Raw genomic sequence first — 19,574 nt, forward strand, 5'->3', positions numbered from 1 at the left:
AAGACCACGGACAGGCAATTACAGTACACTCCTGCAATAATGTACTATGCCAACCACCCAAGCAAAGCCTTGCAAAGTCACAATAAAAAGGCTCACAGTGATGCCTCCAGGCCTCATATTTATGTTCTGCCGCTCGGTTCACTTTATCTTTGCATACAGTATGTGAAGCTAAACCACACCACTTCATTTTAAAGCTATTCCTCCCATAAACCGATGCACTTTTAAGATGGCACAGTGTGAAATCTCTTTTTTTTTTATTTCCTCGGTAGTTGATAGAAATGCATTTGGCATGTACATATTCGTAATGATATGTAGATGATACATTTGCACAGTGTTTCCATTTCTGACTTGGACCCTCAATGAAGCTTAATATGTGTGCATACATTTTAATCAGGCAGCCTCCCCTCACCGGTGCACTTGGACAACTTAGTCCATAGGGTCCTGGCACTGGGCGCAGTGGATCATGTCCTCGCAATAAGGCTCCACTTGAATGGTTGTGCTGTAAAAGCCAAATTTGGTCTGAAGGAGTTCAGTGGCTTCCTTTAAGACACTCTGAGGGTCAGCATTCTCCTCTAAAATGAAGAAAAAACAGGTTCCTTTAGCCTAAATATACGATTCTGTGCTCATCTGTCATGTTTGAAATTAATTAAAGGACAAAATGCAGAAGGATTAATGATCATTCTTAGATGCCATTTGTGCCTAGAATTCAGAAACACATACATGTCAACTAATTTCTGTGTTTTTGAACTAATGTCCCCTATGGTCAAAAAGACTTTGACATAATTTGTATTATAAATAAATATGACTGTAAAAGCTTGATATTTTTATAACATCAAGCTTTTACAAAAAATGTAGATAAAATTCTAATTGATAAATGGCTACATGCAAATTTATATTTGACCGACATATCATTTAAAGTCCCCCTGTGGTGAAAATCAGGTTTTTAATGTTGTTCATATGTCTATGTGATGTTTTTAATATGATTAAGGACAAACCATGTGCAAATTCATATCAACACCATTGCTCAGTATTTTCTCCGTTTACACGACACCGTTTTCAACTAAAAACAAAGAACTTTTTATGCGTTTTGATCATTCGTTTACATTACTGCATTTTGGTGGTCTGAAAATGCAAACTTTTGAATGAAAATGGGTTTCAAAGTGCAAGTTTTTGAAAACGGTCTCTGTGTAAACAACAAAAACGCTAATCTGTTTAAACGATGAGGTCATGCACTTGCGCATTATGCGCCAGAGAAAGCGTGCCACCATCTTTATAATACTGTCTTTGAACTTCCGTTTTTGCGGTAGCTCTGTCAAAGAATAATTAGCTGGTGAAGTGGATTTACTTGTTGTAGAGTTAATGAAAGTTATCGTGAGCATTGTAATGTTTAAAGGTGCCATCGAACGTTTTTTTACAAGATATAAGAATAAGGTGTGAACATAAGTCTGAATGTGTCTGTGAAGTTGCAGCACAAAATACCCCATAGTTATTTTTTTTATTAATTTTTTAACTGACTATTTTGAGGCATAATTAGAAATGCGCCGATTCAGGCTGCGGCCCCTTTAATTGCTCGCGCTCTCCGCCCCCTCCCGAGCTCTCGACTCTATCACTGCATAAACAAAGTTCACACAGCTAATATAACCCTCAGAATGGATCTGGTCATGCAGCATGTCTAATCGCGCATGTATGGTATTTATTTGGATGTTTACATTTGATTATGAATGAGTTTGATAGTGCTCCGTGGCTAACGGCTAATGCTACACTGTTGGAGAGATTTATAAAGAATGAAGTTGTGTTTATGAATTATACAGACTGCAAGTGTTTAAAAATTAAAATAGCGACGGCTCTTGTATCCGTGAATACAGTAAAAAACGATGGTAACTTTAACCACATTTAACATTTAGAAAGACAATTTACAAACATCACTAAAAATATCATGTTATCATGAATCATGTCAGTTATTATCGCTCCATCTGCCATTTTTCGTTGTTGTCCTTGCTTGGTTACCTAGTCTGATGATTCAGCTGTGCACAGATCCAGACGTTAATACACTGCCCTTGTGTAATCCCTTGAACATGGGCTGGCATATGCAAATATTGGGGGCGTACATATTAATGATCCTGACTGTTACGCAGATTTATATAAAAAGGAGGAAACAATGGTGTTTGAGACTCACTGTATGTCTTTTCCATGTACTGAACTCTTGTTATTCAACTATGCCGAGGTAAATTCAATTTTCAGTTCGATGGCACGTTTAAAGCAGCAGAATACTGTGTTTTTAGTAATTTTACGGATTCGTATGAATGGGGATCGTTTTGACAATGGTGTCGTCTGTACGCGGAAAAACTCAAAGGAAAAACGTATCCGTTTTAAGCATATCGTTGAGCATATTGAGTAAGCGTACCTTAAAACTGCAGTGATTTAAAGACAGTTTCAAAAAAAAAAAAAACAGCGGTTTGAAATCGCTGGTGTTTCATACATCACAAACTACCTTGTAACCAATCACGTCAACGTGTCTGCGGGCTTTAGCATATCATTAACTATGACCGCTCTGAAGCAGGGGAGTCTCAAGAGAAGCCATGTTACTATATTTTTCTGTTGATATGAAAAATGATGTGATGTGAATTACAATGTTATGATGAACTATATGCCTTTATCCACTGACGTTCTGAGTTGTTCAAAGCGTTTGTAAGGATGCTGATTTATTTTTAGAAGGCAGCTGTCTGACTCTGAAATGACGAATGGGAACATGGTTTGTGAAACATTAGCAGCAACAAAACATTTGCTGTTTGATAATGTACTCAAGCAAAGGCTAATCATATTAATTACTGTTATGTGCCCAATGTTTTAAAGAGCAATACCATTGTCTAGTGTTTACCGAATCTCTGATCTCATGCTAGTGAGTGGAGGCGGGGCTAATTAGTATATTCATAGATCCGCTGATTAGGCTAAATGAAGCAAAAGCGTAGTATTACATTCAAGCTATTTTAAGGCATGAAGAAAAATGTTGAAAAAAAAACATTTAAAGTTTAAATATGTAATTTTGGTGATCAAAGATGAGTTTTAACGGACTTTAAAATTAAATATATATATATATTTTATTTTAAAATAATGTTGCATTTCGCACTAAAATAAAATTAAATAATTGATGTACCAAATAACATGTTCAATAGATTTAGATAAATATTATGAATAATTTGCATAAGCAACTTGACAAATGAAAATTACAATAATAGCAGTATAATTGAGCTGTGAAGCAAGTGTCATTTAATAAACTTACCAATAGCTATGTGAACAGACAGCAGACTCTGGCCTATGGTGAGAGCCCACAGGTGTAGGCTATGCATGGCCTTCACTGCCTTCAGAGACAGCAGCACCTCCTTCACTGAATTAAACTCTATTCCTTTGGGTGTCCCTGAACACAGACACATGACACTGAGTTTACAAGGATAGAGGGGATTCATAGTTTGCATTTAAAGATGATGTGTGCAATTTTTTACTTTATTTATTTATATATTTTGACTTTTATAGAAAAATTGTTTGGAAATTTGGTGTCACCAGGGGTACAGACATTACACACTTCACCTTTAAATAGAGAATATTAGGCTACACCATATGTGTACTATTACTATGCAACTAAAAAATACTCTGACATTGCATGTGTATTTTTAAGTCAGTGAGAATAATGCAACTGTAATTGTACTGTAATTTAGTAAATTATTTAATGTGAAAATTACCCTCCATGAGAATGCGGAAGACATCTCTTAGAATGGTAATGGTGGTGCCCAGGACGAACACAGAGAAGAGGAAAGTGCAAATGGGATCAGCTATTTTGTATTCTGGCTGCGTTAGAAGTTGGATAGAGAACAGGAGGTACTGATGCATTAAAGAACAAAATCAGATGTTTTTTTGCAATGTGTCAAATTGAATTAGATTACAGATATTAGAAGAAACATTCAAGAGTCGGGGAAAGAAATCAGTGTCCAATTCCTTATCATGGGGATTTGATTACTTAAAAAAAAAAAATTGGGGTCAGTAAGATTTTATTATTATTATTATTATTATTTTATTTCTCTGATGTCAAAGCTGAATTTTCAGCATCAATACTCCAGTGTCACATGATCCTTTAGAAATCATAATATGCTGATTTGCTGCTCAAGAAACATTTCTTTTTATTATCAATCAAACAGTTCTGCTTCTTAATATTTTTAAAGGAAACCATGATACATTTTTATTAGGATTCTTTGCTGAAAAAAACAGCATATAAATATTTTAAATAGAAATCTTTTGTAATATATCTATATTATTTGTTTAATTTAATGCATCCTTGCTGAATAAAAAGTCTTAATATCTTTCATTAAAAAAAAATCTTACTGATCCCAAACTTTTGAACGGTAGTATAAATAATTATAATGAATAAATATAAATATTCATATCGTTCATTAATCTTTTGTTATGCCATTAAATTATGTATTTAAAGACTATATAATTGACTTTTTTACTTGTATAAATGCCTCTAAAAGGAACAACTTTCCATTATTTATAAGTCCATTATTTACACATAATATTCTGATCAATTGGCAAATTGAAGTTAATTGCACTGTAAATGCCATTTTATAGGACTGGACGATTTTTAAGGTGATTCGTTATGTTAGTGTTCATTTACCCTGAAGTAGATGATAATGGCGGCCACCATCACTCCAAAGCTCTGTAAGAGATCCCCCAAAACATGAATAAATGCTGCTCTGACACTGGTGTTCCCATGATTACTCAGGAGGCTGTGGGAGTGGCCATGGCCCACGGGGCTCATCCCATTCTCATCAATCTTGTGGTAGCCTGAACCGTGACTGTGGAAGGTAGTGGAATGGTGTAGAATATAGGCCATTCTGGAATATAAACAATAATGCAAACAAAAGCATATCAATTTATCGAAATTCTAGTCCTTACTGGGTTTTTTTTTGTTTGTTTTTTTAAAGCTGTAGCCTATAGTCTTCAACAGAATAGAAAATAAGATCTTATTGTACAGTATCTGTATGTTCCTTAATAAAGCTCTGCCTTTATTTCTAATAATTGAGATTTTATATCACAATTATGCCCGAAAAACTAAGTATTACTACTTTAGCTTCTCGTTATTCACCATGAAATCAAAATTGACAATTCTTATTTTTTTATGGAATATTGCAGAATTTATTGGAAATGATTTATCCGAGCACATTTTTTTTATTTTTTATTCATGTGCGCTTGTAATCTTTAATAAAAATAACTTCTCCTCCCTCTTGCAGCGACATCTCTTCTCTGATGATCTGTTTACTGGCATGAGGGCGGGACAACCTGTCACTCACATGACATCACAAACCACATCCATCCAATCAATTCCCGATGGACAAAATCATTTCATGTTCGAGAAGCTGTTTCACTCGTATATACGTCACAATAGAGAAGAAAAGACTATCTCAACTTTGGTTCATGCCAACTCATTCATGTCTGTCTACTCACATGATGTTGACCACGACTGCACAACCTGAGGTGACGAGCATCACACGGCCTTCAATTTCATAATCATTTTTTACTATCCTCTCAATGGCAAGGTACACCAACACCCCAGTCACGATCCAGATGGACATTACAGATACCAGGGCTCCCAGAATCTCTGTGAGATGTTCATTTGAAACAAATATGATTTGGCATTATATGAATATTACAAAGTCTTAAATCTGTTCACACAAAAATAATGACTTAAATTTCACCCTGCTTCTCATTCAAAGCTATCTTATAACTTCAGAAGATGACGAATATTGCACATAAATTGTATGGATTTCTTTTGTTGGTATTAGAGCTTGACATCCAGATGTGGTCCCTATGAACTAATTTTGTACGGAAAAAGTTTTCTCCTTAGTTAAATGCATGGGTTTTGAACAACATGAAGGTGAGTAAAATTGTCTGAATTTTTATTTTTGGGTGAAATGTTTCTTTAATTTAATAGGCATGATTTAGATTTAAAATGTTCAGCATCAACAATGTATGTAAAATTTATTTGACAGGATTGAGATGGAATGGACTCACCTGATCTGTGCCAGCCAAAGTTCATTCTCTTGGTGGGTGGTCTTGAAGAGATCCACAAGGAAAAAAGACTGACCATCATACTGCCAAAATCCGTCAGAAGGTGAGCTGCATCAGTCATAATGGCCAGACTGTGTGCTAAATAACCACCTGCAAGAGCAGCAGAGAACAAGAATTGAGTAAGAGATGTATACTGCTAAAATGAATGGTTCCAAGCGTGTTTTTTTTTTTCTTTTTTTTTCAGAGATGCCATAGAACAGGGTTTACCAAACTCGGTCCTGGAGGGCTGCTGTCCTGCAGAGTTTAGCTCCAAAACGAAAGTACTGTTTAGTGTAAAACATGCTGAAGATTAGCAAACAGGCTGTCGATTAATTAAATGATTAGCTATTTCCCCACAAAAGCTGTTTAATCAGCATAGTGAAGCCTCTCATCCATTGACATCCATTCAAAAAAAACAGCCTCTGGTCTCCTTCCCTGCATACCGCCAGGGGCGGAGCATTAGCATTAGCATTAGCATTAGCCGTTACACTTTTTTTGGCTAAAGGCTGCAGGCTTGCCTTCCAGTGGCTTTGGTTATAGTATGCCAAGTTAAATCTTGATTAGCTGGTTCAGGCGTGTTTAATTGGGGTTGGAGCTAAACTCTGCCCTCCAGCAGCCCTCCAGGACTGAGTTTGGTGACCCCTGCCATAGAGGAACCATTTTTGTTTCTCCATAGAACCTTTCAGTTCCTAAAAGAACCCTTTTTCTTAGTGTAAAGAACATTTTAAAATCTAAAGAACCTTTTTCCATTATAAAGAACCTTTTGTGCAATGGAAAGTTTCCATGGATGTTAAAGGTTCTTCATAATCCACCATAGAGCATACACTATAAATGTTATTCAATGTTATTTATTTTATTATACTCCGAAAAGCTTATTATACTTGAGAAAGCTTACAAAGCATAAATCTTTTGTTGTTTAAAAGAAAGAATGAGTCATACATATTTTAAAGTATTGCACTTGTGAATGCTGACAAAAAAGTGCTGTACAGGCTGAACAAAGCACGGAAAAGCCTGCTTATCACATTTTATAGATGAGTCAAGGATTGGTTGTGTCATGTAATTTTATGCTACAGTGACAAATTGCTTAACCCATCATTTACTTAGTTGTGAAATGCTGTCAGAGCATTTATTGTGCAGAACCACTTTGCACTCAAAGACAAAGCAAAATAAATGGCTGGTTTTTATATACAGTACAAGTGTAAGACAAGTGATTTTATTGTAGCCTATATAAAAGTAATGTTGCATTTATGCCAATTCTTAAAAAAAGTCTGGCTTCATTATTTAATAAACCCCATACTTGTGATCTTACCTATAACTTCTCCAATCATGAAAACCAGACAGACTATGGAGGCGATGTACAGTTTCTTCTTTGCTATGAGTTTCTCATGGCTCTCATCGAGGGCTGCTTTTTTTCCATGGCAATGAGTTCCAACAGGCCTCTTCAGCTCAATGGCACCAGCCATGTCACCATTTCCCAAAGGCAGGTCTGGACAACTTTCTTTGGAACCTGAGAATTCACTATAAGAACAAAGCATGATGTACAATGACACCATTTCAATGACTTTTAAAACTTGTAAATCAGCCTTCACACACATACTGTAATAACCCTATAGTTGCTAGCCTATCAGGGAGTTAGGCAAGGAATAAAGGATGCAAATTTTACAACATATCATGTAAATCGTCTGTGGCCTGAGACACTAGGATTAGCTCTAGCATCCCTGTCCAACCCTACAGAGTATAAGCAGTTTGGAGATATCAAAATGGATGGATATCAAAACAAAACTGCAATCAAAACAAAACCATAATAATACAGCAATTCAGGCACTGGAATTTACAGTAAGTTTATGTTTGTGTGTATATATATATATATATATATATATATATATATATATATATATATATATATATATATAATATTATATAATATTATATTATATTATATTATATTATATTATATTATATTATATTATATTTAAATAAAAAAGTATGTATTGCATACATATTCATATATAAGTTTTATATAAAATATTATATCGTGTAAGTGCTTTGTGTCGGGGAATACTGTGTACAAAGCATTCCATGAGCACCCAGACCAGCCCGAGTTTAAATCTGCTGACATGGTCGTTTTTGGCCCTTCTGTCTTATGTGTTGATGAGAGAGACGCTATGATGGGACTAATGGGGCGGAAAGCGCAATCTCGCTGCGCATGAGATAACCAGAAACTGCATCACGCGCGCGCTGCTGCTGAAATGAGGCAGTCGAGTGAAACACGGCGTCTGTTTAATCACCCCACCGGGACACAGACATGATACACTGGATGATTTTTTTTTTTTTTTTTTTTTTTGGTCATATAGTCCAACAAGCATACAGAGATTTGTCTTTCTAATCTTTCTTATACTGTATGAAATTGGGCCTGCATCCTACTTATTTGCTTTATAATGAGTATTCATTTGCAGCGTTGACTATTAATAATAAAATACAATAGTAATATAAGTGTGCTAAAATTAGGATGCGTGTCTCAGTTTGGCTTGGTTTATTTTTTATTCAAATGAGGATGCAATCGCAGTAATCATTTTTCAAGTTATTTTTTTTTTTTTCTGCTTCTAATTTCGGAAAAGGAATATAGGCCAATAAAAATGTGTGGTGAATATACCGTTTTTACAAAATAGCGTATAGGCTATGTAAAAATATAAAAATTAATGATCTTATCATTTACTTTTACAGTAAACCATTTTTAAAATTTGAATTATTATTATATTTTTTTATTATTATATTTTATTATTATATTTTTCATATATCATATTACTATTGGTGTTTTCAAGTAAAAACGCAATTCGTTAGAAGCATCACATTTGGTTATATAGCCTACTAAGACTAAGTTACGTTTCTTCTTAATTTGTAATATTAGTTTGTTTTATGTTGTTTAGTTAATGTTTAAAGCATTGTTTTAGTTTCTTTGACCATATTATGGTGTTTTGTGTACTCTGTCAGTTGACATTTGCTGGAGGAATTAGCCTATTATTAACTTTATCATGTGGTTTATTTGATCACTGTTGTGTAATGTCGGTTATAGCATATCGATCTTTTTTAATGAGTACGCAGGTATAATCTGTTTGATGAGGCAATTCACATTCCTCCTCGAAGCCCTCTGTTCGTATTATTAATGTTTTTTTTATTATTATTATTCATAAAATATCATCTTTTGTGCATATGGAGATGGTTACAGTTTGGCAGGAGGTTTCCGCTCTGAAACATGCTGTCGATCCTGTGGCAGTGCAGCAGAGCATGACATGAGGGCCTGGTTTGAGCACTTTAATATCATTAGCATACACGCCACTGGATCAACACAGTGTGTCGTGCTGTGATTTTCTGTAATTGATATGACGAGCATTTTGAATATCCAAATAACGTATTTAACTGTGAAATCTGTGTTTAAATTAATAAAAAAAATAGCAAACCTTTATGACTGCTCAGCACGTGCATTTCTCCCTTTTCTTCTCTCTTAAAGACTTTTAAAAAATTTCAAATTGAAAAATATAGCATTACTATAAGTGACCCTGGACCACAAAACCAGTCAATTTATTGAAAATGAGTTTTATACATCATCTGAAAGCTGAATAAATAAGCTTTCTATTGATGTATGATTGTTAGGATATGACAGTATTTGGCCCGAGATACAACTATTTGAAAATCTGGAATCTGAGGGTGCAAAAAAATCTAAATATTGAGAAAATCGCCTTTAAAGTTCTCCAAATAAAGTCTTTAGCAATGCATATCCACTCACAAAAATACATTTTTGATATATTTATGGTAGGAAATTAACAAAATATCTATATGGAGCATGATCTTTACTTAATATCCTAATGATTTTGGCATAAATTAAAAATCGATCATTTTGACCCATACAATGTTGTTGGCTATTGCTACAAATATACCAATGTGACTTATGACTGGTTTTGTGGTCCAGGGTCACATATAACAGAATACCGCCCAGGTATAGTAACAACATCCAACATCTTCTCAGCTGCCCTTTTTCATGTCCTTCTACATTTGTTGACCTGTTGATACCACCAATGCCATGATGTGCGAAACGTTTTTATTAATGTAATGTGTCACCAAGCTAAATAGATAAGTGAACCTTTAGCCGATTTGTTTCAGCAGCTTCAGAAAATGCTTCTGCCACATTCATCTGCTGTAAAAACATCCTGAGCTCTCCTCATTCATTTTCTCCTTCAAGACCACAATCCAACTAATGCAGAAACGACTTCCACGGCAATGTTATTACTTGCACAATCGGTTGTGGAAACTCCTTCTGGACTTTTACTAATTTTGTCGCAGACAGTTTTCTAAATGTAGGCTATCGGAATCAATTGAACATCATTGTTCTGTTCCTGGACATCATCCTCAATGTCGCAAATATGTGTAAGCTATTTAAAATATTTAAAACGCATGTGTGGTTTTATGTCCGGCGCAAATTGTGTTGTTTTAGTAGCTATTATTCATGATAAATGCTGACGAGTAGCCTAACATATTTCTTTGCCTGACGAAAATCGAAAATGTATTTCTACCAGAAGCCTAAAATTTAAATGACACAATATTTAAAAACATTATTGATAATGATATGTGTATCATGTATGGGTTATCATTTTATTGCTCTTTTTCATATTGACAACTCAAGTGCATCTGTCCAAGGTGCTGAAACTCTTCTCGCACCTTCTTGCTTTATATGATCATTTTAGTAGGGTGTGCAGAGGAAGGGAAAAGGGCAATATTTTTAATGTTTTATCTGAATGTATTGCTTCAAAAGAAACATAATGAAAAGCTTATATCGTGTGTAATTTCCACGTGGAAGTCATATTACGTTCGTTTTGCTCACTAAAGTTCCCTGAGGCCATTGCTCATACTGTCCAAAATGAACTCATGCATAGAAATGAATCTCTTAAATAAAACTATAAGCATCTCACGCACTGCATTCTTAACAGATGTGTTCAGAATAGATAACTAAGATTGGCGCATATGCAGTGTCACAATGTGGAAATTTCAGACTGTGACAGGTCATGTTGTAAGGGATTTTTTGAGATTATTAAATCGATAATTATCAAATATCAAAATATTTCTGTTCTCAATGAGACCTAAATATTTTAAATTGGCATTTTATTATTATTATTATTATTATTATTTTTTATTCGCCATAAAATGCTTCACAATCAATTTTCCATCATTAATTGTGCACATTTCCAGACCATGTACCTATTTTCGAATCACACTAATAGGCTATCTACAATGCAAATTGACAATAATAATAATAATAATAATAATAGGTTTAATAATAGATAAATAGGTCTATATGAAATAGAGGAATACATAATTTTACCTGTTAAGTTTTAAGGAGTATATTTTGGCATTTCTTTCGTTGATGAGATGCGATTTCTCTGAAGTCGGTGGAGGATCCATGGTCATGTGCTGCTTCAGTGACCAATTAAAAAAAAAAAACAATTAATAGAAAACCGCACCGAATATTAAAATATGCGTTTTAAATTAGACGACAAAATAATAATTCTTCCAAGCCATTTTCGAAGGATTCAAAAAAATGAGTGAAAGCACTCATTGCATCAGGTCCACAGAAAGGAGAAAGCAGTATTCAGTAATTCCGATGCTGTATGCGGAGCCGGCAAACTTGGCTGTGGGTTACATCGGATGGATGTGGTGCAGAAGATCCAGCAGTCCAGTGAACTAATTTACGAATCGTACTATGGCGAAGGCATTGTGTTATTAATATTCATGAGCTAAAGGGGGCCACGTCATCATTACAAACGTAATATTCACAAGCCAGTCGTTCGCCATTGGAAAGCTACCAAGCAACGTCACCAGGAGATAATTAGTAATTACGAGCTACGCCTTTGCCGTAGTGGGATCCGTAAAGGGTGGCAGCGCTTATTTTTACTTGAATGAAGTCTGCGTCTGTTGGGAATGAATGAGTTTTCCTTTTGTTTGAGAAAAAACGTGCTGCGCAATTCTGGCTGCAGTGCAAATGGGTGTACGTGACTGTTCTTTTCAATTCGAGGCGATTTGTAGCCTAAATAGGCATCCAAAAAATGTAGAAAGAGCCTCGTGACGCAACAAAACGTCTCACATAATATAGGCACTGTTTAAAAACAAACAAACATAGGCATATTGTTTAAGCAGCAATGCTAAAACAAAATGTAAAGAAATTGAGGATGTTCATATTAAAACTACTTCAGCAGAAGTTTGGTTTTGCTAAATATTCCTGTAGACCTAAACGTGCGCGTGCCCCCTGCTTTATTTTTTTTTTATATATAATATATCATTGAATTATTCAAATAATAAGCAAATATAACAATAGGATCGTTATCTATAGTGTTATATATAAAGTAATAAAATCAAGTCAAATGATCAAACGTTTAGGCCTACTATGCGCCACCGCAAGCGTGTATGGCAAGCCGTTTTGACTTTTATTCATTCTCAGGATATGAATTCTTGATATCAACAATTCAATTTTCACTAGTTAAAATGCTAATTCTTGATATCAGGAATTACATTTCCACTAGTAACAATGGCAATTTTTGATATCAGGAATTACATTTTCACTAGTAAAAACTAGAATTCTGGATATCTGTAATTGTATTTTCACTAGTGAAATGTCACCATAGGCTGCCATTCAAATTCAATGAACTGATTTCTTACTAGTTGAAATTCCAATTTCACATATCAGAAATACAATTCTTACTAGTAAAAATAATAATTTTTGATATCAATAATTCAGTTGTCACTAATTGAAATGTCAGTTCTTGATATCAAAAATTGATTTTCTACTAGTAAAAATGTAAATTTTTGATATCAATAATTTGATTTTCACTAGTGACAATGTTAGTTTCTGATATCATGAATGTGATTGTTACTAGTAAGAAAGCCATTTTAGATATCTGAAATTATATTGATATCAGAAATACATTTTCAGATATCAAAAATGAACATTTTTATTAGTAGCAATTCAATTGTTGATATCAAGAACTGACATTTCAACTAGTGACAATTGAATTCTTGATATCAAAAAATCGCATTTTACTAGTAGCAATGTAATTATTGATATCAAAAATTACGATTTTTACTAGTAAGAATTGTATTTCTGATATGTGAAATTGGAATTTCAACTAGTAAAAAATCAATTCTTGATATCAACAATTGAATTTGAATGGCAGCCTATTTCACTAGTGAAAATACAATTACAGATATCAAGAATTCTAGTTTTTACTAGTGGAAATTCAAATGTTGATGTCAAGAATTAACATTGTTACTAGTGGAAATGTAATTCCTGATATCAACAATTGAATTGTTGATATCAAGAATTCATATCCTGAGATGTGAATAAAAGTCAAAACGGCTTGCCATAAGCGTGACGCAAACGCACTTCCGGACATGCGTTTCCGCGCGTTCGCGGCACAAAACATGGCGATGACAATGAGCCAAAACGATGTTCAGGTGCAACAGAAAGAAGGAGGAGAGGAGGATGAGCAATCGATGTCTAGATCAGACAGGTGAGTAGATTAGGTGCCTGTCGAGCTCAGCTAATGTAATCAGTAACTAATCAGGATGACAAATAAAGAACAGTGTTTTGTTGATCAGTGGCGAGAGTACAGCAGGCGACACAGTGTACTTGCTTCGTTTGGTCTTATTATTATAATTTTTTTTGTCTGGTTAAGATCTGCATACAGAATGAGCAGCTTCTATTTCTGGAGCTGCTGGCGTGGCAGATATGCCGCTCATGTTAATGGAAAATGAGTCGAATGAAGATGTATTGCAGTTAAATTTAAAGCAGTATGCAGAATTAAGATATGTAAACATAAGCATTACATTTATTTTGAATGTTAATAGTCGATATTATCCACATTTGTTTATCAAAAGGCAAAAATAGGCTATAACAATGCTGAGCTCTATTTGGGGTTTGTTTACATTAAGGGTAACTGAGCATAACATGTCCTTTAGGGTTTTATGTGTGTGTATATCCTGATATTGAGAAAATATGGATATTTACACATTTCCGTTACCTTTTAAACACCGTTTGGCCTTCTTTGTAAAGGCCAGTGCCTATTTGCGACATATTCCTTGTATTCCTTCCAAAAAAATCCTTAGAATCAGCAAAACGCATACAACATGTCACAGCACAGACAATAGAATTTCATGCCAACTACCCTTAATCCTCTTAAGCCTAGTCTGTGAATCAAAGCAAACATCCTGACCTTTTCAGCACTACCATTGTGTAATGGACTGTATTTCAAATTGATGATTCATTAGTGCCAGTGAGTGTCCAGCGTCTGTCCGTGTGATGAGAGTCTTACTCAAATGAGGCTCCGGGTTTGGCTGAGCAGATGTGTGGTTTCCTGGACAGGATATGAAGAAAGGTCCTAGTCCCTCTACCACACTAACAGAAATGATCATGTGAGAAGCTCTTTCTGAGGGCATCATAAAGACCCAGATTTCCTCAAGCTCTCTATGAAACAGTGTTCAATAGCTATGCTCAGGTCAGATGGGGCCGTTCATGATTATAAAGGCATGTCTGATGGCAGCGTGGACACTCACACTTACTTCTTTGCTCCGTTCAATGATTATTGATCAGGTTTTGATGATTGTTAAGTGAGCTTGTGTGACATAGCATGAAAAATGTGTGACTAAAGCAAATCCCATTGTGTTGTGTTACTACATAATGTTTTGCATTTTCTTGCCCTCCTTATTTTGTGGTAGTGGCGAGGATTCTCTCGATGGCCTTATGAAACACAGATGTCCCCTTACGCCTTCGCTGTCGCCACGGAAACGGACCACTAGCCAAAGCAAAACTGAGCCTCCACTTCTAAGGACAAATAAGAGGACAATCTACACCGCAGGCCGACCACCGTGGTACAATGTTACTGGGACCACCTTTAAAGAAGCCTTTGTCATAGGTACAAATTATTACAAATCAGTGTTATGTAAAGTGCAATGAATTATCACATTTGATAAAAGCTTATGAAAGCATTGCACAATAAGTACATTTTTATGAAAATGAAATGGGTGTAATTGAGTTTTTATGGAAGAGGATTAGGGCCAAGCAATAATAATAAAAAAAAAACATTGAGATTAAAGTTGTTAAATTTTGTGGAAAAAACTTGTTAAATTTCGAGAAAAAAGTCGAGATAAAATGTTGAGAATAAAGTCGTTAAATTATGAGAAAAATGTCGTTAAATTTCTAGAAAAAAGTCGAGATAAAATGTTGAGAATAAACTCATTAAATTTCAAGAAAAAAGTCGAGATAAAATGTTGAGAATAAAGTCGTTAAATTATGAGAAAAATGTCGTTAAATTTCTAGAAAAAAGTCGAGATAAAATGTTGAGAATAAAGTCGTTAAATTATGAGAAAAATGCCGTTAAATTTCGAGAAAAAAGTCGAGATAAAATGTTGAGAATAAAGTCGTTAAATTATGAGAAAAACTTGTTAAATTTCGAGAAAAAAGTCGAGATAAAATGTTGAGAATAAAGTCGTTAAATTACGAGAAAAAAGTTGTTAAATTACGAGAACAAATTCGTTAAATTATGAGAAAAATGTCGTTAAATTTCGAGAAAAAAGTCGATATAAAATGTTGAGAATAAAGTCATTAAATTACGAGAAACTCAGTAAATTTCGACAAAAAAGTCGAGATAAAATGTTGAGAATAAAGTTGTTAAATTACGAGAACAAATTCGTTAAATTACGAGAAAAAACTTTAAATTTCGAGAAAAAAGTCAAGATAAAATGTTGAGAATAAAGTCATTAAATTACGAGAAACTCATTAAATTTCAAGAAAAAAGTCGAGATAAAATGTTGAGAATAAAGTCATTAAATTATGAGAAACTCATTAAATTTCGAGAAAAAAGTCGAGATAAAATGTTGAGAATAAAGTTGTTAAATTACGAGAACAAATTCGTTAAATTACGAGAAAAAACTTTAAATTTCGAGAAAAAAGTCAAGATAAAATGTTGAGAATAAAGTCATTAAATTACGAGAAACTCATTAAATTTCAAGAAAAAAGTCGAGATAAAATGTTGAGAATAAAGTTGTTAAATTATGAGAAAAATGTCGTTAAATTTCGAGAAAAAAGTCGAGATAAAATGTTGAGAATAAAGTCGTTAAATTACGAGAAAAAAGTTGTTAAATTACGAGAACAAATTCGTTAAATTATGAGAAAAATGTCGTTAAATTACGAGAAAAAAGTTGTTAAATTACGAGAACAAATTCGTTAAATTATGAGAAAAATGTCGTTAAATTTCGAGAAAAAAGTCGATATAAAATGTTGAGAATAAAGTCGTTAAATTACGAGAAAAAAGTTGTTAAATTACGAGAACAAAATCGTTAAATTATGAGAAAAATGTAGTTAAATTTCGAGAAAAAAGTCGAGATAAAATGTTGAGAATAAAGTCGTTAAATTATGAGAAAAATGTCGTTAAATTTTGAGAAAAAAGTCGAGATAAAATGTTGAGAATAAAGTCGTTAAATTATGAGAAAAATGTAGTTAAATTTCGAGAAAAAAGTCGAGATAAAATGTTGAGAATAAAGTCGTTAAATTATGAGAAAAATGTCGTTAAATTTCGAGAAAAAAGTCGAGATAAAATGTTGAGAATAAAGTCGTTAAATTATGAGAAAAATGCCGTTAAATTTCGAGAAAAAAGTCGAGATAAAATGTTGAGAATAAAGTCGTTAAATTATGAGAAAAACTTGTTAAATTTCGAGAAAAAAGTCGAGATAAAATGTTGAGAATAAAGTGGTTAAATTACGAGAAAAAAGTTGTTAAATTACGAGAACAAATTCGTTAAATTATGAGAAAAATGTCGTTAAATTTCGAGAAAAAAGTCGATATAAAATGTTGAGAATAAACTCGTTAAATTACGAGAAAAAACTTTAAATTTCGAGAAAAAAGTCAATATAAAATGTTGAGAATAAAGTCATTAAATTACGAGAAACTCATTAAATTTCAAGAAAAAAGTCGAGATAAAATGTTGAGAATAAAGTTGTTAAATTACGAGAACAAATTCGTTAAATTATGAGAAAAATGTCGTTAAATTTCGAGAAAAAAGTCGATATAAAATGTTGAGAATAAACTCATTAAATTTCAAGAAAAAAGTCGAGATAAAATGTTGAGAATAAAGTCGTTAAATTATGAGAAAAATGTCGTTAAATTTCTAGAAAAAAGTCGAGATAAAATGTTGAGAATAAAGTCGTTAAATTATGAGAAAAATGTCGTTAAATTTCGAGAAAAAAGTCGAGATAAAATGTTGAGAATAAAGTCGTTAAATTATGAGAAAAATGCCATTAAATTTCGAGAAAAAAGTCGAGATAAAATGTTGAGAATAAAGTCGTTAAATTACGAGAAAAAAGTTGTTAAATTACGAGAACAAATTCGTTAAATTATGAGAAAAATGTCGTTAAATTTCGAGAAAAAAGTCGATATAAAATGTTGAGAATAAACTCATTAAATTTCAAGAAAAAAGTCGAGATAAAATGTTGAGAATAAAGTTGTTAAATTACGAGAACAAATTCGTTAAATTACGAGAAAAAACTTTAAATTTCGAGAAAAAAGTCAAGATAAAATGTTGAGAATAAAGTCATTAAATTACGAGAAACTCATTAAATTTCAAGAAAAAAGTCGAGATAAAATGTTGAGAATAAAGTCGTTAAATTATGAGAAAAATGTCGTTAAATTTCGAGAAAAAAGTCGAGATAAAATGTTGAGAATAAAGTCGTTAAATTACGAGAAAAAAGTTGTTAAATTACGAGAACATTCGTTAAATTATGAGAAAAATGTCGTTAAATTTCTAGAAAAAAGTCGATATAAAATGTTGAGAATAAAGTCGTTAAATTACGAGAAAAAAGTTGTTAAATTACGAGAACAAAATCGTTAAATTATGAGAAAAATGTAGTTAAATTTCGAGAAAAAAGTCGATATAAAATGTTGAGAATAAACTTGTTAAATTACGAGAACAAATTCGTTAAATTATGAGAAAAATGTCGTTAAATTTCGAGAAAAAAGTCGAGATAAAATGTTGAGAATAAACTCGTTAAATTACGAGAAAAAACTTGTTAAATGTTGTTAAATTATGAGAACAGATTCGTAATTTAACAAGTTTTTTCTCATAATTTAATGACTTTATTCTCAACATTTTATCTCGACTTTTTTCTCGAAATTTAACAACTTTAATCTCGAGATGGTTTTACTTTTTTATTCTTGCTTGGCCCTAATCCTCTTCCGTAAGTTTTCATATTGTATTAATACTTTATTAAACTCCTAAGAGACTCCGAGATTAGAAGTATTGAATAAAGAAGCATGGAGTATGAATAAAAACTCTTAAGACTAATGCAGAATTAATGTTTTTGCTTTTTTCCTGTTTGGAGAATTATCAATGTTGAAAACAATTGTGCTACTTAATCATTTTGTGTGGAAGTTGTGATACATTTATTTCAGGATTCCTTGCTGAATAGAGAGTTCAAAAGAACAGCCTTTGGCTTTGATTTCTGAAATGGAGATCTTTTTTAACATTACAAATTCATTTCCTGTCCCTTTTGTTTAATTTAATGCATCCTTGCTGAAATAAAGTAGCAATTTCTTGAGGAAAAAAAATCATAGTGATCCCAAACTTAGTGTATGTATCTTAAATCATGGTTTAAATCTTTCATGAAACTTTCCCAGAAGGCATTAGTATTGCAGGGTTTAAACTTTTGTGGTGTGAACCTGGTCTGAGAACATGAGCTCTCTCAGGACTGAGCTCTGAGGTCATTAGTATGCAATCCATTACTCACAAAGAGCCTGTCGTACGGGTTACAATTTCACACTTGGATGTGCTCCAGTCAATTATTCCTGTAAAAAAAAAAGTCTGGTGTGACTGTCATCCCTGCTCGCTCGGTCAGAGAAACTAATAAATCCACCCAAGTGGAATGATCTTCCCTCAACAAAGGTCAGAGAAACAGGGAGGCAAGAGATAGGACATAAGAAAAAGCAGTTTTAAGTAACTTTAGTCCATAGATAGAACAACAAGCAGCTTTTTGTTATTCCCACTGGTAGTGTATCTCATTTTTTTGTAGTGTTTTCTTTATGGCCTTTTATTCTAGAGATCTATCTGATACTTAACTTTATGCTGACCACTAAATTTTCAGATACTAATGTCTTACATGACTGGCTTTTGTATCATGTACAGTCAGATGAGTTGTGTAATCCAAGTAGAATTTTTATTTTTGGGTATAGTGTTTTTAAGGTTGGATGGATCTGGTAATTTATTAAATTAAATGACTATTATATTAGCACAGTGACTCTAAAGCCATGTTGTTGTTTTTTTCTAAATATTTTTTGGGATTTACTCATAGCCATTTTTTATTAAAAAAGATACCTTGATAAAATAGAGACAAAATTCATATTTATATCATGATTGTTGTGACAAATAAATGTTTGCACCATA

General features: G+C 33.2%; 2 protein-coding genes across 4 annotated transcripts in view; one reads left to right on the forward strand and one right to left on the reverse strand.

The window, feature by feature from the left end:
• Positions 1-14,209, reverse strand: slc30a2 (solute carrier family 30 member 2). Its single transcript, XM_067384216.1, has 8 exons — positions 14,166-14,209; positions 7,409-7,617; positions 6,064-6,210; positions 5,497-5,650; positions 4,667-4,886; positions 3,738-3,843; positions 3,281-3,415; positions 1-572 (listed from the first exon to the last, which is right to left on the reverse strand). Exons 2-8 carry the CDS (start codon positions 7,560-7,562, stop codon positions 427-429), a joined length of 1,062 nt encoding a protein of 353 aa, XP_067240317.1. The 5' UTR covers positions 7,563-7,617; positions 14,166-14,209; the 3' UTR covers positions 1-426.
• The window catches only part of si:ch211-243j20.2 (uridine-cytidine kinase-like 1), a 27,074-nt gene continuing 21,053 nt past the window's right edge, over positions 13,554-19,574 (forward strand). For 2 of the 3 annotated variants that reach the window (XM_067384213.1, XM_067384212.1), the window contains exons 1-2: positions 13,554-13,655; positions 14,860-15,056. In XM_067384213.1, coding sequence (XP_067240314.1) covers positions 13,567-13,655; positions 14,860-15,056 — 286 coding nt within the window. In that variant the 5' untranslated portion in view covers positions 13,554-13,566. The remainder of the gene's footprint in view (positions 13,656-14,859; positions 15,057-19,574) is intronic. The other variant, XM_067384214.1, reaches the window with a different exon arrangement.

Source organism: Chanodichthys erythropterus, chromosome 4, assembly GCF_024489055.1.
Source record: "Chanodichthys erythropterus isolate Z2021 chromosome 4, ASM2448905v1, whole genome shotgun sequence".
NCBI lineage: Eukaryota > Metazoa > Chordata > Actinopteri > Cypriniformes > Xenocyprididae > Chanodichthys > Chanodichthys erythropterus.

Bases quoted from the DNA above. Each gene is read 5' to 3' on its own strand.
- slc30a2 (XM_067384216.1), bottom strand. From the start codon at position 7,562: ATGGCTGGTGCCATTGAGCTGAAGAGGCCTGTTGGAACTCATTGCCAT. The intron at 6,211-7,408 runs GTAAGATCACAA...CTGCTCTTGCAG, and splicing joins CATGATTGGAGAAGTTATAG to GTGGTTATTTAGCACACAGT. The intron at 3,416-3,737 runs GTAATTTTCACA...GTCTGTGTTCAG, and splicing joins CTTCCGCATTCTCATGGAGG to GGACACCCAAAGGAATAGAG.